Here is a 21,674-nt window from a genome sequence, read left to right on the forward strand (position 1 = left end):
GGCGGGTGTCAGGTGATAGAGGTGACGGCCCACTTTGTAGACTACTGTTGACATGTGAGCACAAGCAGGAACCATCGTCTCAAACCAGTCAAGCTCGGAGGCAGTATGTCTGTTTTAGAAGGCCTGGTCTTTGTCCAGACTCCTGGTTGTGTCCTCATGTGGACAGCTTTACTGCTGCTACTCCTGTATTTCCTCTCCTCCAGGCAGGGTTTCCATGTGCACCACAAGGAGCCTCCAGGACCCAGAGGACTGCCTCTTCTTGGAAACCTGCTGCAGTTGGATCTGAACAGGCCACACAACACCCTGAGAGAGGTGTGTACGGTTGGTGGTAATCAAAACAAGGCAGCCCTTTAAACTGAGAGGCTACGCTTTCTGAATACACGGACTGGCTCTCTGGGCAGATTAACATGTATGCAGGCGTGTTATAGCATGTTATATAACACAAGTGAGCATGCTTAGATGGCTGCGTGATGCACACACAGTAGGCTACTAGCATGGGACAATAGGTCATCTCCCCTGGTCAATTATTATGTTGAAAACTGCTATATAAGCTGAACAATTTCAAAACACCTGTAGACAGCACAGCGATGGACTGTTTGAGATTGATTAACCAGTAGGAAGAATAGTAATACATTTTTGTATTATGGATTTGTTATCATATCGACAGGGATCTGCCATTATTTTTTATAGGGGGCCACTTTTAAAATCCCCTTGGTAACAATGAGCCGCTAAACCTCCAGCCCCATCGGCCATCGAGCAACAAAACCGATCAGCTTTAAAAGTCACCCCTTGACAGTCTTCATGTTTTGTGTATTTTTGTTTTAAAAAACGATAATGCACTCAGGTGTATGCGCTCTCAGATTGTACAAACGAAAAGTGATTTACACATTCAATGTATTACACTACTAATTGTATATTCGATAGAAGAGGATTAGGGCCATGTGATTATTTTTGAGAGTTCTGACTTTAACCTCAGAATTCTGACTTTAAAGTAAGAGTTTTGAGTTTAATGTCAGAATTCTGCCTTTAATATCCAATTTCTGACTTTAAACTCTGAACAATAAACAAAATTACAAGTGATTATTCTGAGTTCTGACTTTATAGTTAGAGTTTTGTGAATAAAGTCAGAATTCTCACTTCAAACTCAGAACTCAAAAAAATCACATGTGCCCCTAATACTCTTCTGTAGATATATAGTTTTTGCTTGATAATCAAGCAAAAACTATTAAGTTGAGCATACATAAAAATGCAACAAATAAGTAAGCCTATACTTTGCAGAGTTCCAGATAGTTTAATATAATAATATATTTTTTTAACATAAGGGAACTTGTTAATGCCCGAAATCAAACATTACAAAAATAGTCAAAATAGCAAAATAGGAAACATATGTTAACAATTGTTCAGTTCAATAGTGTTGCTGATATTGTTTGGCGCACGAGGGAGGGGGGCTGTAGGGGGAAATGCTTGGTTAAATTTGTTTGAATTAATTTAATTAATGTTATTTTCCATGTGGATTGATTATTGTTCCTCTTATTGTGCTTAAAGCAATTAAGTGACCGAACACTATTGATGTCTCTACTTCTCTGATCACCACAATATATATATGCATAATTTTTTAATTAAAATAAAATAAAATAAAACATTTTTTTTTTTGCAAATGCAGACACTTCGGTCTGCCTTTGCATGTCATTGAGTGGCAGCACAGCTGCACGCGTGTATAGAATTATTTTATTATTATTATTATTATTTACAACTATGTCAGACTTATTTACAACAGCCTCCCAGATCCTTCCCTGCCGTTGATGCAGGTTAAACAGCAAAAACACTATTTCTCCAGTAATGCAGTCATTCGCGACGCCTTTCTTCTTCGTCATTTCTTCTATTTGTCTCTAACTCATGCTCCAATCTTTCATCGATGATTCAGATGTTGTGGATGCAACGGAATAGATGATGCATCATTGCAGCAACATTTAAGATGATCGCGATGAGTTCTGCCCGTTCTGCCTCCATGCCGTCTGCGGTCAAACCAAAACAAACTACAGTGACAGCGGCCGCACTTATCCCGCCTCTTGCGCAGCTATGATATGTTCGAGATGCCTCCTACACCACCCGCACGAGATTCTGAGAATCCAACAAGTTCAGTGAGGTTGACAATATGACTTGACAAACAAAGATGTCTGGCCCATAATGAGATGTCTTTTCTTTTTATTTGTTACAAGGTCATTTGTAACAAGGTCATTTTAATGTCGATTTCAAATGCTCTTACACACTTGATTACATTGCTACTTTAATCCGGTCACCAATTTATGCATTTCATGGTCTTGCTGTTGTTGGGAAAAACGGTCTGGCTAGTTACTGGACCAGATGAAATGAGACGGAGAGGTAATAAAGTCTATCGGCACGAGGACCTTGGATTTATTAAGTAAAGTGGCAACGGTTATACAGAGTCATAAGCGTGAGAAATCGAATATGTCTAAGTCCCTAATCAGCGCTGATGGTTCGTCCGGAGCTTCGCCTCCGTGGAAGGTCTGCTTCGGAAGAAGGTGAAGAGTCTCAGAGTGATACAGTTTTATGCTGTATCTCCTCGTGATGAGGTGTGTGCGTTTGAGATGTGTGTGGTTCTGTGTGTTTTTACTTGACCTTGGTTCCCAGGCTCTAGTGTATGCATGTATATCTTCTTGTGTTCCTCCTTACGGGGGAGAGCTTCAGAGCATTCATCCGTTGTGGTCCTCCCGTCCTTGAGGATGACTGGTGCATTGTCTGAGTGTCTACTATCTGCCGGGAGGAGATATGGGGCCCTGGCTCCGGCCCTGACCTGACTATATTCTCATGTATGTGTTATGTGTTAAAAGTTGACTATATTATAAGGTGATGATATGGCAATGGCAATCCCCCTCAACCCATCCCCAGAGGACCACACACTAAGGATGTGAGGAGGAGTTGACTGGTCGTGTTACAACAAGCAATCACACGCATGGGGCATCCAGGGTAGGCCCGGGGCACGGGAACAACTGAAACCATGGAATAGTCCTGAGCGTCATCATGGGCAGGTGGTCGCAAGGCGCCACCTGAGCATTAGACCCTTTTATTCAACTGCGCTCAGGACCTCGTCTGATAAACGGGCAATCAAGGCCCCTGGAATCTCGCCCGTGTGAATCCCCGAGCTCCATCTAGTGGGACAGCGATATAAACAACAACATTTACGTTCCCGGCGTCGGTTGCGTAGACGCGGGCATAGATATGGGAGCGGCTAAAAACAGTGAAGCGTACAGAAGCGAATACAGCCAGGGGTGCCCTCAAGCCTTAAGGGAGCGGGCCGCAGCCCCTGGTACCGAAACGCAGATCCCTGGTCCGGGCGTCGTGGGTGCTTCAGGTGGGAGGGGGGTGATGCCGTTGGCGGGGACGGGAATGGGGCAGCCCACCTGGAGAGGTTACTAGCACGTCACAGGCGGGGGGGGGGGAAGAGGGAAGGGGTGTTGCGGTGGGGTGTCAGCCGACGGTGATGGAAACAGGACGCCGGGGCCGTGCATCTGGAGAGGCCACTCGCACTCACGGGTAGATGTCCGGCTCGGCGGGGACACAGTCGTCGGCGGGGGCTGGGAGTGTCTCTTCGGAGGCGTAGGTTGGGAGTGTGTAGGGGAGCTCGTCCTGAGTGCATCCTCGTGCGATCCAGCAGCTCTTCTCATAAGGACCGGCGTGTTCTTGCATTTCGCCAAGGTATATCAGGAAGTCGCTCATGCTCCTCGGGTATGGCTCCCCGTCCAGGGGGTCCATCAGGGAAAGGACCAGTGGCGGTGCGTAGCCCCCCGCCTTCTTGGCGGCGGCATCGGCGGCGTTGTTACCGCGGGTGATCAGGGAGTCTCCTTTTGTGTGGCCCTGGCACTTGAGGATGGCCACAGACTCTGGTAGCTGGATGGCGAGGAGTAGGCGGACGACGAGGTCCCTGTGCTTCAGGGGCGCCCCTGTAGAGGTCAGCATACCCCGCCTTTCTGCTTGGGTAGCGTTCAGGTGGCAGAGCTCGTACACGTAGTTGCTGTCGGTGTAAAGGTCGAGGCGTAGGCCCTTCGCGGCTTCGAGGGCTACGACTATGGCTGTGAGTTCAGCCCTCTGGGCCGAGGGATACTCCGGGAGTATTCCCGAGTGTCTGGTGTGGCAGACCCCTGTCGGCCCCTGTTCCACCACCGCCCAAGAGGCGATGTTGGTCCCCAGGGCATCCTTGTAGCAGCAGCCATCGGTGTACCACACTGTTTTGGGTGTTTCTAGGGGTGTCCCTTGGAGGTCTGGTCGTGCTCGGAGTTCCGACAGGATGCGAGGCGCGCAGTTGTGGGGGGTGCCGTCTGTGTCTGCGGGATACTCTCCGGTCATATTTACTCCTTTTGTTGAGTAGCTCACCGAGGGATCTGTCAGGGCCTCGGTCAACCGGATCTGGGTAATGGCAGCCGACAGGGTGAAGAGTGAGCTCTCCACTGCAGCCTTGACTCCGTGAGTGGTGTGCACTACCGTGGGGTTGTTCATGGTGAGGAACTGTGTCTTCCGTAGGGCGATGGCGATGGCCATGAGATGTCTGGCACAGTGAGGGAGTCCTAGGCCCGGAGTGGGTAGGGCCGAGCTGTGATAGTGGAGGATCCTTCGGGTGCCGGGCTTTGCCTGCCAGAGGGTGGCCGCTACATTTCCGTTCCTCTGTGTGACGTCCAGATGGAAGGGGGCCGTATAGTCGGGGGCTTGGAGGGCGGCGGCTGAGTGGAGGGCTTGTTTCAGCTGATGGAAGGCGGTGTCTTTTCCTGAGTCCCACTCCAGCGGGGCCCGTAGGTTTCGGGCCCCGGCTGTGGTGACCATCTGGCGGAGTTCGGACGTTCGCTCTGTGAATTCCGGGAGGTACTGGCGGCTGTAGTTGCACAGGCCCAGGAAGGCCAACATTTGGCGAACCGTGGCGGGTTTTGGGTAATTCAGGATGGTTTCTCGGGTATCCTGGGTCATGTCTCTGGTATCTTCTCCGATCAGCCTCCCCAGGAATTTCACCCTGGGCCGGACAGCCTGTAGTTTGGGCCGCTTGACCTTGTACCCTGCTTTCCCTAGGGTTTCGAGCAGGGTCTTGGTAGCATCCACACAGGTTTGTCTGGTAGGCGCGGCGAGCAGGATGTCATCTACATATTGAACCATAACCACTCCGTCGGGAAGTACAGTGTCCTTGAGGTCCTTCCGCACACAGTCGTTGAATATGGTGGGGGTCGATCGGTACCCCTGTGGCATTCGGGTGTAGGTGAGTTTTTCTCCCCTCCAGGTAAAAGAGAAGATGTCTTGTGAGTCTTTGTTCAGGGGGATGCAGAAGAAGGCGTTGGCCAGGTCTATTGCAGAGAACCAGAGGTGGTCGGGGTTAACCGCGTGGAGCGCCACCTGCGGGTTTGGCACCCTCTCGGGGGGTCCTTCCGTGGCGTCGTTTATTAGGCGGAGATCATGGGCCATCCTCCACGTGAGTCCGTCCGCCTTCTTCACTGGGAGAATCGGGGTGTTCCAAAGGGACTGAGAGGGCCGGAGCACTCCTACCTCTTTGAGTCCCTGTATGGTGGCAGTGATCCCTGCTTCTGCCTCGGGTCTGACCTTGTATTGGGGCTGATGAATCGGGGTTTGATCGGGTTTGAGAGGTATTTGGATGTTGTGTTGGGGGGTAAACCCCATGTCGTAGGCGCCGGTGGCCCAGAGATTCTGAGGGAGGCCGTCTAGCATGATCTTTACGTCGGGGTCTTCGGCTTCCAGGGGGCTGGGGGTGTCGACCTCCTCAGGGGCGAGCGGTCGGTCGCACTCCACTCGTTCTGCCACCCCCCAGGAGGCCGTTTGGGGGAAGGAGACCCGGATCAAGCCTTTGTCAGGGGCTAGGTGAATGTGTGGGTTGTCGGTGGGGGCCCACTCTCATACTTGAGTCGCTCGGCAGACCATGGGCCCCAGCTTCATAGCCGTGTGGTGCTTGGCTACTGCCAGGGTCACGTGTGGTCGGGACTCGGGTTTGAGGCGGTACCAATATTCTTGATCCGGGGTGAGAAGGGTGAGGGCCGCCACCCCCTCAGGTCCGATGAACATTGTTTCGTAGAGGCACTTCTGGCCGGTTCCCTCCATGGTGCGTCTCCATTGTTCGTCGTAGCTTTCGTCTGGGTCTCGAAGGACATTGAGGGTCGTGTGGAGGGGGTCGTGCGGTGGGTAGAAGTCCCCCTGTTGATGGATCCAGGGGGCCCACTCTCGGTATGTTTCTTCTAGGGGCTTGAGTCCGTCCGGGGTAGTCATGTTCCGGATCCAATATACGTCTGACGGGGGGCTTCGGGGCGGGGGTTCATGCACCAGCATCATCTGGAGCGGTTGGTCGGCTTCTGTCGTCATTGTAGTCCCTTCGGGGGAACAGCTGATGAGGCAGTTGATTTTGCTCAGGATGTCTCTACCCATGAGGTTGGTGGGACACTTGGGGGCATATAGGAGGGAGTGGTAGAAGGTTTGTCCCAGGATGGTGAGCGGCAAGGGGGTGGTGAAGGGGTTGGTCTTTTCTATTCCCGAGAACCCCATGGTAGTCAGGGTTCGAGTGGAGAGGGGCGGGATTTCATGGTTCAGGTCCCCGATGGTGGATACTGGGGCTCCGGTGTCGACCATGAAACGAATTGGTGTTTGGTTTACGAGTCCGTCCACCATTGGGGCTCCCGTTCCCAGGTTCACCACCTGGGTCCCTCTCGAGGCTCTCGGGTCCCGTCAATATTGGCCGTTGTATCCCGGGTCCTCCCAGAGAGGGTACATCGGGGTCCCGGGGTTTGAGGCATGTGTCGGTCCATTTCCAGGGTTACCGTGGGTCGGGCCGGGTTGCTGCTGATGATCCTGTTGGTCGTGTTGCATCGCTGGCTGTCCCGTTTGGGGGCACTCCTTCGCCCAGTGTCCCATGAGCCCACAAATGAAGCAGGGGTAGGACCGGGGGTTTGTGTTTGGGGTCCGGCCTCTTCCTCTCCATTTGAATCCGCCTCTTTGTTTGGACTGTTGGTTCTGATACATCCCGGGTCCCGTCTGTGTTGCTGGATTCGAGGGTGGGTGTGTGGGGTATGGATACGATGGGTACGGGTACGGGTACGGGTACGGCGGGGGCTGGGGCCCCCATGCTTGAGCGGGAGGGGCTTGCATCTGGGTCGGAGGGGGTCCGCTGGGCTGTACCAAGGGGTTGGGGGCAGGCAGCGGGGCCGGAGGCGTGGCCACTTCGAGGGGCATGATCTCGGAGGCGTGGTCTTTGTTGGACTCCTTCTTGTCCCGGTTGTGTTCCTGGGTTGCTTTCTTCACGTCCATGCGCAAGAGTCGTTTCTTCAGGTCGCGGTCTTCTTTGACGTCCTCGTCCTCCCGTTCTTGCTCCAGGTTCACGTGGTGTGTAATGGCCTCCTCCCAGTCCATGGCGTTCATTCTTCCGAGTCCAATCACTGTTTTGAGGCCTTCGCGGGTCTTGGTGCAGAGACCCGTCTCAACCGCGATCCGGAACATGGCCTCGGTGGCGGCGGAGGCTCCTGGTCGGGTTCCGAATCCGTCTTTCCATCGTTCAGTGGCTCTCGTGAGGTATTCGCCCGCTGATTCACTGGGTTTTCTTTTCAGGCCGGTCATGCATGCTGCTGAGTTCTGAGGGGGGTATAGGCCCCTCAGGGCCTCCCACCATATGGGGCGGAAGGGGTCGAAAGGGGAGTCGTCCGGCTCTCTGGTGGTTCTGGCTGCGGTTTCCACGTCGTTGACTGCCCGGGGTCCTTCTCCTCTCATGAGGACCGCTCGGATGTCCCCGATGGTGAGCCGGTCAGCTGTGGTCAGTCGCTCGAGGTTTCTGATCCACTTGCCCGCACCCTGTTTGATCGGGGGAAGGTCTTCCACTACTCCCTTGAGGTCGCGGTGGGTCCAGGGAACGTACATCGCTCGTCCTGCAGGGGTGTCCATTAGCGGGAACATCAGTCCTGGACCCTCATCCAGGTCGCGGTTCGTCCGGCGGTCGAGGGCTTGGCTCCGTTGTGTCGGGGGGCCAGCTTGTGGAGTGCTGGTGATGGCCAGGGTCGCGATCGGGGTTGCGGTACTTCGGGCTTGTGATCTGCCCGGGCCAATTGTCCTGTGGATTGCGCCTCTTCCCCACCTCTGATCTCTGCCTTCGCTCCTTTCCCGCAGCTGTCGAGACAGGAGATGGACTTCTGTCTCGATGCCAAGGGACATTCTTTCCAGCGCTTCTTCTTTCCATCTCGTTCCCACTGGGTCCCACTCCACGGTGTCTGCGTCTTCTTCATCTCTTTCGTCTCTTTCCTCGTGTCTTCCGTGTCTCCCCTGGGGAATCCCGGAGTGTCTTCTCATTTCTGTTGTTGCTACTGACACTTCCGTTTCTTCTTCTTTAGACGATAGGTTGATCAGGAAGGAGGCCAAGTCCAATGTGTTGGCGCCAGGTACGCCGATCCGCGTACGCATCCTTTCTGCTTCCGGTTGGGCTTCCTGCATTGTCGCGACGGACCTTTGCCCGCTCATACTGGCTGCCAATGTACGCGTGTATGGCGGCCCGGCCGGTGTGGTCGAGGGGTCCCATTCGGATCACGCCCTCTTTCTGCCAGGTTTTAATGTAGACATCACATCGGTTCTCCCATTTCTTCCGGTCTTGGCCTTTCAATATTTTTCCCGGTTCAGCGTTGAGGCACAACCAGCCCACCGCTCTGGTCCGTTGCTCGTCCGACATGGTGGGTGTGTTCGCCGTTCCTTAGCAGCCTGGTGTGGGGGTGGTCGGGGTCGTGGACGCCTTTGCACTGGAGGCCGGGTGCGGGGAGGTTTGTCTTTTTATCTTTATTATTCACCGGGATAATTCTTCTAGCAGGGGGTGATCGAGAGTCGGGGTTGGATTGGTATTGATGTTGTCCAGTGGGGGGCGCTGTGGCTTGGGAAGGGTAAGAGTTGGAGTGGTCCAGCAGGGGGCACGGTGGTTGGGGAAGGGTAAGGTTGTAGTGGTCCAGCAGGGGGCAGTCTAGTTGGGGAAGGGCAAGGTTGGAGTGGTCCAGTGGGGGGCACGGTGGTTGGGGAAGGGTAAAGTTGGAGTGGTCCAGCAGGGGGCAGTCTAGTTGGGGAAGGGCAAGGTTGGAGTTGTCCAGTGGGGGGCACGGTGGTTGGGGAAGGGTAAAGTTGGAGTGGTCCAGCAGGGGGCAGTCTAGTTGGGGAAGGGCAAGGTTGGAGTGGTCCGGTGGGGGGCGCTGTGGCTTGGGAAGGGTAAGGTTGGAGTTGTCCAGTGGGGGGCAGTCTAGTTGGGGAAGGGCAAGGTTGGAGTTGTCCAGTGGGGGGCACGGTGGTTGGGGAAGGGTAAGGTTGGAGTGGTCCAGTGGGGGGCGCTGTGGTTGGGGAAGGGTAAGAGTTGGAGTGGTCCAGCAGGGGGCAGTCTAGTTGGGGAAGGGTAAGGTTGGAGTGGTCCAGTGGGGGGCACGGTGGTTGGGGAAGGGTAAAGTTGGAGTGGTCCAGTAGGGGGCAGTCTAGTTGGGGAAGGGCAAGGTTGGAGTTGTCCAGTGGGGGGGGGGCTATGGCTGGGGAAGGGTAAGGTTGGAGTTGTCCAATGGGGGGCGCTGTGGTTGGGGAAGGGTAAGAGTTGGAGTGGTCCAGCAGGGGGCAGTCTAGTTGGGGAAGGGTAAGGTTGGAGTGGTCCAGTGGGGGGCACGGTGGTTGGGGAAGGGTAAAGTTGGAGTGGTCCAGTAGGGGGCAGTCTAGTTGGGGAAGGGCAAGGTTGGAGTTGTCCAGTGGGGGGTGGCGCTGTGGTTGGGGAAGGGTAAGGTTGGAGTTGTCCAATGGGGGGCGCTGTGGTTGGGGAAGGGTAAGAGTTGGAGTGGTCCAGTGGGGGGCACGGTGGTTGGGGAAGGGTAAGGTTGGAGTGGTCCAGTGGGGGGCGCTGTAGTTGGGGAAGGGTAAGGTTGGAGTTGTCCAGTGGGGGGCGCTATGGCTGGGGAAGGGTAAGGTTGGAGTGGTCCAGTAGGGGGCAGTCTAGTTGGGGAAGGGCAAGGTTGGAGTTGTCCAGTGGGGGGCGCTATGGCTGGGGAAGGGTAAGGTTGGAGTGGTCCAGTAGGGGGCAGTCTAGTTGGGGAAGGGTAAGGTTGGAGTGGCTAAACTTTTGGCGGAGGGGGAGGTGTGGCTTCGGACTGAGCGAGAGAACTCAAAAAATGGCGGCCCTGATGCTATAACTCTGTGTGGCCTGTCTAACACACAAGAGCGGATGAGAGACTAGGGGGTAACTTTTGTCACTCTTGGAGGAGGAGAACGAGAAAAAGGAGGAAAAAACAGGGGGGAGGGAAGCAAAAAACAACAACAGGGCCTATAGACGTTATTCAATACATCCAGATATTCTTTATAGCCAATAATCGTTATCTATCTTTATTGATTAATCTGCGTCAATCAGACTAAACCGTCAACCAACGCGGCAAAGAGATGTTGTTTAGTATTGTGGTTTATCTATGCGACAGGTCCGGCAGTAATTCAAAGAAACACAGTAAAAGAGATATCATTTATCCTTGTCAACTTGTCTAGGTCTAGTTTTAACGGTTCAAACAGTAAATTGAAGCGACACAGTAAAAAAGGTTATTTATCATTGTCAATTTATCTATTTCCGCTGGTTACGCCATAGAGCAACGCAATACGTCAGAGAGACATTTATTCATTATTATCAATCTATCTATTCCTACATTTACCCGTTTTAACGGACAAAGATAGAGCGGATCACGCATACACACCCACTGATTCACTCACAGATTATCACGCATACACACCCACTGATTCACTCACAGATTCCCTCTTTCTCGCAGACGCACCCAGAAACATATCGACAGACTTCTCATTCTGTGTCCCGCACCCACAATCATCAGACGCAGCAGAATAGCGTTAAGCATAGCAAAGCAAGCAAGCGTTGCACACATATTTCCATATTTTAGCCGGCCCAAAAATACGCTCGCTCTCTTTCTTTCTCTCTCTCTGGGCCTCTTACACACACACACACACACACACACACAGCCACTCCGTCTCTCTCTCTCTTATTCTCGCGCATACACACACTGTTTCCTTTGCAAAGGGACTTTAACCCTGATAAAGGACTCTAAACTTCTCACCACATAGAATTATTTAATACACAGATTATTCCATCTGGGTTCCGAACCCGGCCCAGGCATCCCTCTGAGTCCACTCAATGGCTCAGGCATATATTCCATCTGGGTTCCGAACCCGGCCCAGGCATCCCTCTGAGTCCACTCAATGGCTCAGGCATATATTCCATCTGGGTTCCGAACCCGGCCCAGGCATCCCTCTGAGTCCACTCAATGGCTCAGGCATATATTCCATCTGGGTTCCGAACCCGGCCCAGGCATCCCTCTGAGTCCACTCAATGGCTCAGGCATATATTCCATCTGGGTTCCGAACCCGGCCCAGGCATCCCTCTGAGTCCACTCAATGGCTCAGGCATATATTCCATCTGGGTTCCGAACCCGGCCCAGGCATCCCTCTGAGTCCACTCAATGGCTCAGGCATATATTCCATCTGGGTTCCGAACCCGGCCCAGGCATCCCTCTGAGTCCACTCAATGGCTCAGGCATATATTCCATCTGGGTTCCGAACCCGGCCCAGGCATCCCTCTGAGTCCACTCAATGGCTCAGGCATATATTCCATCTGGGTTCCGAACCCGGCCCAGGCATCCCTCTGAGTCCACTCAATGGCTCAGGCATATATTCTTTTGGCCATCGGTAGTCTTGTATCACTGACCGATTCTTATAGGCCCTATGGTCTCGAGGGTATTCTTTCACCATGCAACGAGCCGATATTCGATGTGTCACGCATTCGGGGTCAATCGGGTTTTACGGGGAAATGCTGGGGTGCAGTCCTATTAGTCCCCACGAGATATCCCGTAGCGAACCGTTCTCACAGTCTCATCTCCTAATGTGGTTCCTATATAACTATGCAGAGTTTGGATTTTATCAACAGGTTCTGCCTACCTTTTGTTGGGCGATCGCGAGGTGAGACTGCAGGAATCGGTCCGGTTCTCCGGGGTCCCGAGGCCGTGCCGCTCTCCGTCTCTCGTTTCCCAGTTGCGGTCCAATTCAGAAAAAATCACGTCGGGGTCACCAATTTGTTGGGAAAAACGGTCTGGCTAGTTACTGGACCAGATGAAATGAGACGGAGAGGTAATAAAGTCTATCGGCACGAGGACCTTGGATTTATTAAGTAAAGTGGCAACGGTTATACAGAGTCATAAGCGTGAGAAATCGAATATGTCTAAGTCCCTAATCAGCGCTGATGGTTCGTCCGGAGCTTCGCCTCCGTGGAAGGTCTGCTTCGGAAGAAGGTGAAGAGTCTCAGAGTGATACAGTTTTATGCTGTATCTCCTCGTGATGAGGTGTGTGCGTTTGAGATGTGTGTGGTTCTGTGTGTTTTTACTTGACCTTGGTTCCCAGGCTCTAGTGTATGCATGTATATCTTCTTGTGTTCCTCCTTACGGGGGAGAGCTTCAGAGCATTCATCCGTTGTGGTCCTCCCGTCCTTGAGGATGACTGGTGCATTGTCTGAGTGTCTACTATCTGCCGGGAGGAGACACGGGGCCCTGGCTCCGGCCCTGACCTGACTATATTCTCATGTATGTGTTATGTGTTAAAAGTTGACTATATTATAAGGTGACTGCCATGTGATGTGCTCAGCAGGTTATTTTGCCCCAACAGTGGTAATCAAAACAAGGCAGCCCTTTAAACTGAGAGGCTACGCTTTCTGAATACACGGACTGGCTCTCTGGGCAGATTAACATGTATGCAGGCGTGTTATAGCATGTTATATAACACAAGTGAGCATGCTTAGATGGCTGCGTGATGCACACACAGTAGGCTACTAGCATGGGACAATAGGTCATCTCCCCTGGTCAATTATTATGTTGAAAACTGCTATATAAGCTGAATAATTTCAAAACACCTGTAGACAGCACAGCGATGGACTGTTTGAGATTGATTAACCAGTAGGAAGAATAGTAATACATTTTTGTATTATGGATTTGTTATCATATCGACAGGGATCTGCCATTATTTTTTATAGGGGGCCACTTTTAAAATCCCCTTGGTAACAATGAGCCGCTAAACCTCCAGCCCCATCGGCCATCGAGCAACAAAACCGATCAGCTTTAAAAGTCACCCCTTGACAGTCTTCATGTTTTGTGTATTTTTGTTTTAAAAAACGATAATGCACTCAGGTGTATGCGCTCTCAGATTGTACAAACGAAAAGTGATTTACACATTCAATGTATTACACTACTAATTGTATATTCGATAGAAGAGGATTAGGGCCATGTGATTATTTTTGAGAGTTCTGACTTTAACCTCAGAATTCTGACTTTAAAGTAAGAGTTTTGAGTTTAATGTCAGAATTCTGCCTTTAATATCCAATTTCTGACTTTAAACTCTGAACAATAAACAAAATTACAAGTGATTATTCTGAGTTCTGACTTTATAGTTAGAGTTTTGTGAATAAAGTCAGAATTCTCACTTCAAACTCAGAACTCAAAAAAATCACATGTGCCCCTAATACTCTTCTGTAGATATATAGTTTTTGCTTGATAATCAAGCAAAAACTATTAAGTTGAGCATACATAAAAATGCAACAAATAAGTAAGCCTATACTTTGCAGAGTTCCAGATAGTTTAATATAATAATATATTTTTTTAACATAAGGGAACTTGTTAATGCCCGAAATCAAACATTACAAAAATAGTCAAAATAGCAAAATAGGAAACATATGTTAACAATTGTTCAGTTCAATAGTGTTGCTGATATTGTTTGGCGCACGAGGGAGGGGGGCTGTAGGGGGAAATGCTTGGTTAAATTTGTTTGAATTAATTTAATTAATGTTATTTTCCATGTGGATTGATTATTGTTCCTCTTATTGTGCTTAAAGCAATTAAGTGACCGAACACTATTGATGTCTCTACTTCTCTGATCACCACAATATATATATGCATAATTTTTTTATTAAAATAAAATAAAATAAAACATTTTTTTTTTTGCAAATGCAGACACTTCGGTCTGCCTTTGCATGTCATTGAGTGGCAGCACAGCTGCACGCGTGTATAGAATTATTTTATTATTATTATTATTATTTACAACTACGTCAGACTTATTTACAACAGCCTCCCAGATCCTTCCCTGCCGTTGATGCAGGTTAAACAGCAAAAACACTATTTCTCCAGTAATGCAGTCATTCGCGACGCCTTTCTTCTTCGTCATTTCTTCTATTTGTCTCTAACTCATGCTCCAATCTTTCATCGATGATTCAGATGTTGTGGATGCAACGGAATAGATGATGCATCATTGCAGCAACATTTAAGATGATCGCGATGAGTTCTGCCCGTTCTGCCTCCATGCCGTCTGCGGTCAAACCAAAACAAACTACAGTGACAGCGGCCGCACTTATCCCGCCTCTTGCGCAGCTATGATATGTTCGAGATGCCTCCTACACCACCCGCACGAGATTCTGAGAATCCAACAAGTTCAGTGAGGTTGACAATATGACTTGACAAACAAAGATGTCTGGCCCATAATGAGATGTCTTTTCTTTTTATTTGTTACAAGGTCATTTGTAACAAGGTCATTTTAATGTCGATTTCAAATGCTCTTACACACTTGATTACATTGCTACTTTAATCCGGTCACCAATTTATGCATTTCATGGTCTTGCTGTGCGTGCAATACAATGTAAAGTTTGTGGTTTGTTTTCAAGCTTGTTTGCCAAAGAGGCTAATGTAGCTAACAATAATAATGACTCAATGTCACTGTGTTTAAAAGATAGGAAATTATAGAATTATTTGAATCTTTTAGTTCTGCCATTTTCATTCAGCTTTTAGTTCAGGTTCCATTATATGGTTGTGTTTATGGGTTGTTTACTATATTTTATTTTTACTTTCTATTTACTACAACTACAGTTCTCCAAGAAATATGGATCGGTGTTCACAGTTTATTTTGGACCCAAGAAAGTGGTTGTCCTGGCCGGGTACAAAACAGTCAAACAGGCTCTGGTGGACCATTCCGATGAATTTGGGGGCAGATACGTTTCCCGTGTTACTGATGACATAAACCAACAACATGGTAACACACAACACTGTAGTTTAAATATACCGTAACCTTAAAACTTAACTTTAAACAGGCCCTACTTCTTAAAAGGCTTATTATAAATGCACTTAACTTTAATATTGAATGCAAAGGATAGTTGACTGTTCAATGTGTTTCACAGGCATTTTGTTTTCAAATGGAGATAATTGGAAAGAGATGAGGCGCTTTGCCCTGTCTACCCTCAGAGATTATGGGATGGGCAAGAAAACCGCAGAGGAGAAAATCCTAGAAGAATGCCACTATTTGATAGAGGTGTTTGAGAAGCACAAAGGTAGGCATTATTAACTAAATGTATCATGCCCTTTTTACCTCACAATGTCCCTTTCAATTTTCATAATCTTACTTTACAGGTCAGCCCTTTGACACAACACAACCGATGAACCATGCTGCTTCCAATATAATCTCATTTATTGTGTATGGCAGCCGATTTGAATACAGTGACCCACAGTTTAAAGGAATGGTGAATAGAACAAATGAGAATATACGCATTGTTGGAACTGCACCAATACAGGTAAGCATTTAATAATGAACAAACAAATATGAAATTCAGTGAAGACTTCACTGACAAATACATTGAAGTCATTGGCCATTTGGATCGTGATGTTTAATATTGATGCATGTCGTTCACGTGTTAAATGTGTATATTGTTCACTTTGTCAGTGAAACATTTTCTTTTTGGTATTTTTCAACTTGTGGTGACAGCTGTACAACATATTTCCCTGGATGGGAAGGTGGATCAAGACTCTAAAACTCCTGAAGAACAATGTAGAAGTTCAGGTCAATAATGCCAGGGACTTAATCGATCAATTGAAAACCTCCCTGAACCCAGAGATGTGCAGATGTCTCATTGATTCATTTCTGATCCGTAAACAGAAGGATGAGGTAAGGTTTTGTATACAAGTCTCACTCATGTAAAAATAAAACAATTCTATGTTATTTCGAGCCACAATGTGACACATCAGAGTTTCATTAGGTGTATGGTTTCTACTTGAACACAGGACTCCTGTGTAACAGACTCTCTCTACCATGAAGAGAATCTGGTAAAGATAGTGGGCAACCTTTTTGCTGCTGGAACAGATACCACAGGAACCACCCTGAGATGGGCTCTGCTTCTCATGGCCAAGTATCCACAAATTCAATGTAAGAAAGACATTCATCCCTGTACAGTGGAGTGCCCTATGGGAGCGCCGCTGGGGCATTTCCATGAACAAACAATGTGGTTGGCACCAATGTGTCACATGTTGCATTACTCAAATTTTGTAGGTCTATCCGATCGCATCCAGCGGTATTTAGGTCTGTGCACGTTGATATCGCCCCTTCAAAATTGAAAATGAGCCAAAGTATTTCAGGCTACAATTAAACGTATTGATTCCTCTGTCTTTAAATCAGTTTGTGGTCCAACCATATGGTGTCTTTGGGTCATTGGAGTTAGGCTAACTCAGGGCACATCCACAGTGCAGTTGATACTTTGTTTAGGTATTTGGTTCGGTTAGCGCTCACACTGAACAAAACATTGTAAACACATGTCACGTTGTCTTGGAAAAATGACTGAGGTTTAAAGGAACACTAAATATTTTTACACTGCCAAATATGCCTGTCGTATTCCCGCCTTTTTCCCGGCATGGTCCGCACGTTTACACTGACGAGGTAATATACCGGCTTGATTTCGCACCCAAATTCACCCTCCCGAACCCTAGAGATATTGGGGGTTTCATTTTCATGTAAATTTGATTAGACGGGTTCCCGGTTCCAGGGGCGGGACTCGGGTAGAGGACGAAAAATGTGCGACCCACAGCCAGTTTTTTGTTTAAAAGCAGTAGACAGCTAAGAGAGAGCAGGTAAACTGGTCGTCAAGACAACAGACAACATCACCATGAATACTTCAAACTGGAAAGACGTTGAAATCTGGGAGCTGCTCACCATCATGGAATTCATGTACGAGAAAGCAGCAGAGGAACTTTCCTAACAAGGCTTTCGTCAGCATAAAAAACAACTGCTCAGCAAAATAAAGAATATGTTGGTGTTTTTGCCCTTGCAAATAGTAGCTTATACTGAGATGTCGTCTATTCATTTTTGCATGCGAGTTGTTTGAATAGAAAATACAAAAAAACATTCTGATTATTCTAAAGAGGTCTACTCTCCGTGCGTAGCCCTGCCTACTCCAATGAACCAGGAAAGCCGGTTCTGTGATGAAGGTGGATTATACCCCCTCGGTTTTACACAGGCAAGACAGTGAAATTGCAGGGTGTTCCAAGCAGCGACAGTACAGGCTTGGCAGTGTAAAAATGCCTTATGAGTAATATTTTGCCCACATGTTTGACACCAGTGTGGAAAAAACTAAGTAAACTAATGGTGTGTTCGAGATGCCTCGTTAACCAACAAAGCAAAGTGGGAAATCACCCAGCTTTCTTGCAGCATTTCACCGAGGCACGCCCCCTTTTGGTCGACCCCACTCGGGATTCTGAGAGTCTAGCGAGTTTCAGTGAGGTTGACTGTACGGCTCGACAAAGAAATTGTATTTATACCACGTTTGTCATTTTTATGTTGATTTCAAATGCTCTAACACACTGGATTACATTGGTGCTTTAATCCGGCCACCAATTTATGCATTGCACGGTCTTGCTGTGAGTGTAATACAATGTAAAGTCGTGTTGTTTGTTTTTGAGCTGGTTTGCTAAAGAGGCATTAACAATGACTAGCCAATGACTCACAAAGACAAACGGGAACGCTACAAGTGCTACAAGCCAGGAAATTACATCACAAGAGCAACTCATGCGGATCGTGTACGAGGCATCTCAAACACCATAAGGGCCCCATTCCAAGGGGAATTCCATGTGTCGTTTATTACATCTCCTTATAGTCTCCTGACAGGAGCTCCTTATCTCATGTCTAGATCAAAGCTGGTCCTAGGGTAACCGGTGAAGCCATTATCTCTCTATATTCAATGACATCATTCTATTTCTCAGGTCAAATATATGTTAAGGTTAACTCATTATTGTCACAATTGAAGCTAAGGTGGACAAGAGTTTGTTTGGTCCACAACAGCATTTGATTGAGCCTCAGGTGTGGCAGTACCCTAAAGGTCAATGTGCACCAGACACGGTACGGCCCTGCTACGGAAGTCGTGCGTGTGCTGGAATAGACTTGTGAATTCAGTTTAAAATTCATTAGTTTAAAAGTTAAACTCTTTCAATAATCAGATTTTCTTTTCAAATATTTTTAAACCTCATCATAGTTACATTCTATATACTAATATTAGTTATAACTAATAGCTGTTGAAGACTGAGCACCAAAATGATGCATGGTTTCCTTTGTGCACATCCCCTAGCTCAGGTCCAGGAGGAGCTGAGAAGGGAGACAGGGAGTCGTCAGGTCAGGGTAGAGGACAGGAAGAAGCTGCCCTACACTGATGCCGTCATCCATGAGACCCAGAGACTGGCTAACATTCTCCCTGTGGCCCTTCCTCATGTAACAACTCAAGATGTCACCTTGCAGGGATTCTTCATCAGAAAGGTCAGACTAAACTCAATAAATTGGGCTTGACCATTCTATTTTTACAGAAAAAAGGTTATTTTTCGGCCTAGAATCGCTGATACAACCTTTAACACAAGATGCATGTAGAGCTTATTTTACTTGAGTAACTATTAAAACAAGAGAAATATGTGGCTTCTTCAAAAATTTTTTGAAGTATATTCAAGTCTGTAGCCAATGCCTGATGAGTGGTAGCTGGGTTTGTTGTGTTGGGTTACTAGAAGCCTCGTGTTATCCAAAATTCGGGTGAAGGATAGTTGATATTGCTATATAAACAGGGAAATATCCTGAAAACGAGAGACTACTCCTTGAGCATGACTTTGTTGGACCTAAAAACAAACGGAACATGATCAAGCTAAAGCTAAAGAAAATACCCTTTCAGGTAGTTTCTCCTCGTCTCCAGGTTGAAAATGAAGCCCAAAAAAATGAATGCCGGAAGTTGTCATCATAACAAATACAGAGTTGTTATTGTTACCTGAGAATAAATCCTGTAGACTCAACTTAAATTGAATGAATAGGTATTTATCAACTTAAAACATTATAATTACATTTATATTTGAAGCTAGTCTGGACTAACTGGACGCAGACTTGAAGCTGGTCCAGCGCTGGCTCATGACTTGTGTTGTCTCTGTGTTGCCAGGGGACCACTGTGTATCCACTGCTGACATCTGTCCTTCATGATGACAGTGAATGGGAAACCCCGAGCACGTTCAACCCTGCACACTTCCTAGACAAGCAGGGGAGATTTGTGAAGAGAGACGCATTCATGCCTTTTTCTGCCGGTAGGATTTACCCATTTACATTCACATCAAGTACAACTCTTCTTTTCAAATGAATTGGATGAATACAAAAATGAACGCGTTGCATTTGTATTTTCTGCAAGGTCGCCGAGCGTGTCTGGGTGAGGGTCTGGCCAGGATGGAGCTCTTCCTCTTCCTCACCTCCCTCCTTCAACGCTTCAGATTCACTCCTCCACCCGGGGTGACGGAGGAGGAGCTGGATCTGACCCCGGCAGTGGGCTTCACCCTCAATCCTTCACCCCACCAGTTGTGTGCTGTCAGTCATGTCTAACCTGTTCCTGTTGTGGTATCACCATGCTAAATTGTTGGATGAAATGGGAAATAATTGCATGCAGGTGTTTGTTTTTGTAGTTCATAATTTGCTTTGTGTGTCTGAAGAACAGTTACTATACATATACATGAACATGTATTTTTAAAGAAGAATTTAATTTAAATCTAGATGGAATATATACTTAGTATATAATTAAATGGATTAAAAAAATCCTTACTTGCTTAATTACCCTTACTGGTTATCTAATGACAAAAATAAAACTGGATTTAAGAAGTAAGATTAATCGTAATATAACAAGAACAAATTTCTCATTCCAGAAATAAGAAGCTATATTTTGACAGTGTTTGTTTGAAGAGGTTAGAGCTCTGCAGAGAAACGTCAAATAAAAAAAAAATGTATGTTCTCTACATTGTGAATGAATGCAATCGGTATTCCAGCCAGGGGATGGCAATATGTTACATACCTACTCTTTTTCTTATGATATCTTTATTATGAGCACTGACACAATATTTTAACACACGGTGCAAAAAAAAAAGTTCCCCTCCTCCATTTCCCTATTCCCATGTACTATCTACATACATACATGCATACATTGTGTCTTAGGGCCCTATTTTAATGGTCTGAAACTAAAGTGAGAAGCGCAAAACGGAAGTAGCTTTGTGGGCGGGTTTCTGCCACTGTTGCTATTATACCGGCAGATAAATTACTCTTGCACCCAACGCAAATTTAAAATGGGTTGGTCTGAATACCCGTAGGTGTGTTTTGGGCGTAACATGCAATAAACCAATCAGAATGCCATCTCCCATCCCCTTTAAGAATATATATTTTGACAGCACGTTTGCAGACTCCCCTGAGACAGATGCTTGACCACATGAATTTCAAATTTCAAATGGCTCAGTTTATGTCATAATAATATGGCCTGATTCACACATGGAATAGCGTTTTATTCTACAACTTTAGAAACACTGAGTCGTCATGTAAATTTCGGCAAAGAGAACTTCACACATACATGATTTTATTTATAAAGCAATTTACATCAACTTAATGACCTCAAAGTGCTACAATGCACATTGAAAGATAAATACGACATAAAAGTAGAACTAGATTAAAAAGAAAAACAACAGAGAAAAAAAATCATTTAAAATAGCAGTTAAGCCAAAGGCTTTTCTAAAAAGATGGGTTTTCAGGCCTTTTTAAAAGAATCCACAGTCTGTGGCCCTACGATGGTCAGGGAGAGCGTTTCACAGAATGGGTGCAGCTGGGCAGAAGGCGCGGTTGCCCATAGTTCGGAGCCTTGTCCTCAGAAGCTGGAGGAGGTTGGCCTGTCCAGAGCGGAGATGAAGTGAGGAGGAATGGAGGGTGATGAGTTCTTTGAGGTATAGGGGAGCAGTGCCATGGAGGCACTGGTGGGACAGAAGGACAGAAGAATGTTCCTGAGGTGGAAGAAGGAGGTTTTGCAAAGATGTTGAATGTGGGCCTCAAAAGTCAGGGTCCATTCTGACACCAAGCTTAGTGACTAAGGATGAGAGGTGGATGTCGTGGCCGGAGAAGCTGATGTTGGTGATAGTGGATGACCGGGTCTAGTGTGGAGTGCCAACAAGAATGGCTTCCGTTTTTTGAGCCATTGAGCTACAGGAAGTCAGCTGCCATCCACACCTTTATCTACTCCAGGCAGGTGAAAAGTGTGGATAGGACTGCAGAGGGGGTTGGGTTTGTTTTAATGTAGAGTTGGGTGTTATCAGTGTAGCAGTGGAAAGATATTCCATGTCGGCTGATGAAGTGACCAACGGGGAGCATGTATAGCGTGAAGAGGGTGGGGCCAAGGACTGATCCTTGAGGGACACCACAAGTGACAGAGTGCGTGTACGATTTAGCATCACCCAGTGATACATACTCTGTTCTGTCTGAGAGATATGATGTGAACCATGTATGCGGTCCTG

At 47.7% G+C, this 21,674-nt stretch overlaps 1 protein-coding gene across 1 annotated transcript; it reads left to right on the forward strand.

Annotated features, from left to right (window-relative positions):
- Nucleotides 1-95: 95 nt before the first annotated feature.
- Nucleotides 96-19,734, forward strand: LOC307077140 (cytochrome P450 2K1-like; the record flags this gene model as incomplete). Its single annotated transcript, XM_079738445.1, has 9 exons — nucleotides 96-312; nucleotides 14,946-15,108; nucleotides 15,254-15,403; nucleotides 15,483-15,643; nucleotides 15,835-16,014; nucleotides 16,131-16,272; nucleotides 18,461-18,645; nucleotides 19,304-19,445; nucleotides 19,547-19,734. The coding sequence occupies exons 1-9, from the start codon at nucleotides 106-108 to the stop codon at nucleotides 19,732-19,734; spliced, it is 1,518 nt and encodes a 505-aa protein (XP_079594571.1). The 5' UTR covers nucleotides 96-105.
- Between the last annotated feature and the right edge of the window lie 1,940 nt (nucleotides 19,735-21,674).

The sequence above is a fragment of the Pollachius pollachius genome, assembly GCF_949987615.1.
Source record: "Pollachius pollachius genome assembly, chromosome: 6".
Classification (NCBI taxonomy): Eukaryota; Metazoa; Chordata; class Actinopteri; order Gadiformes; family Gadidae; genus Pollachius; species Pollachius pollachius.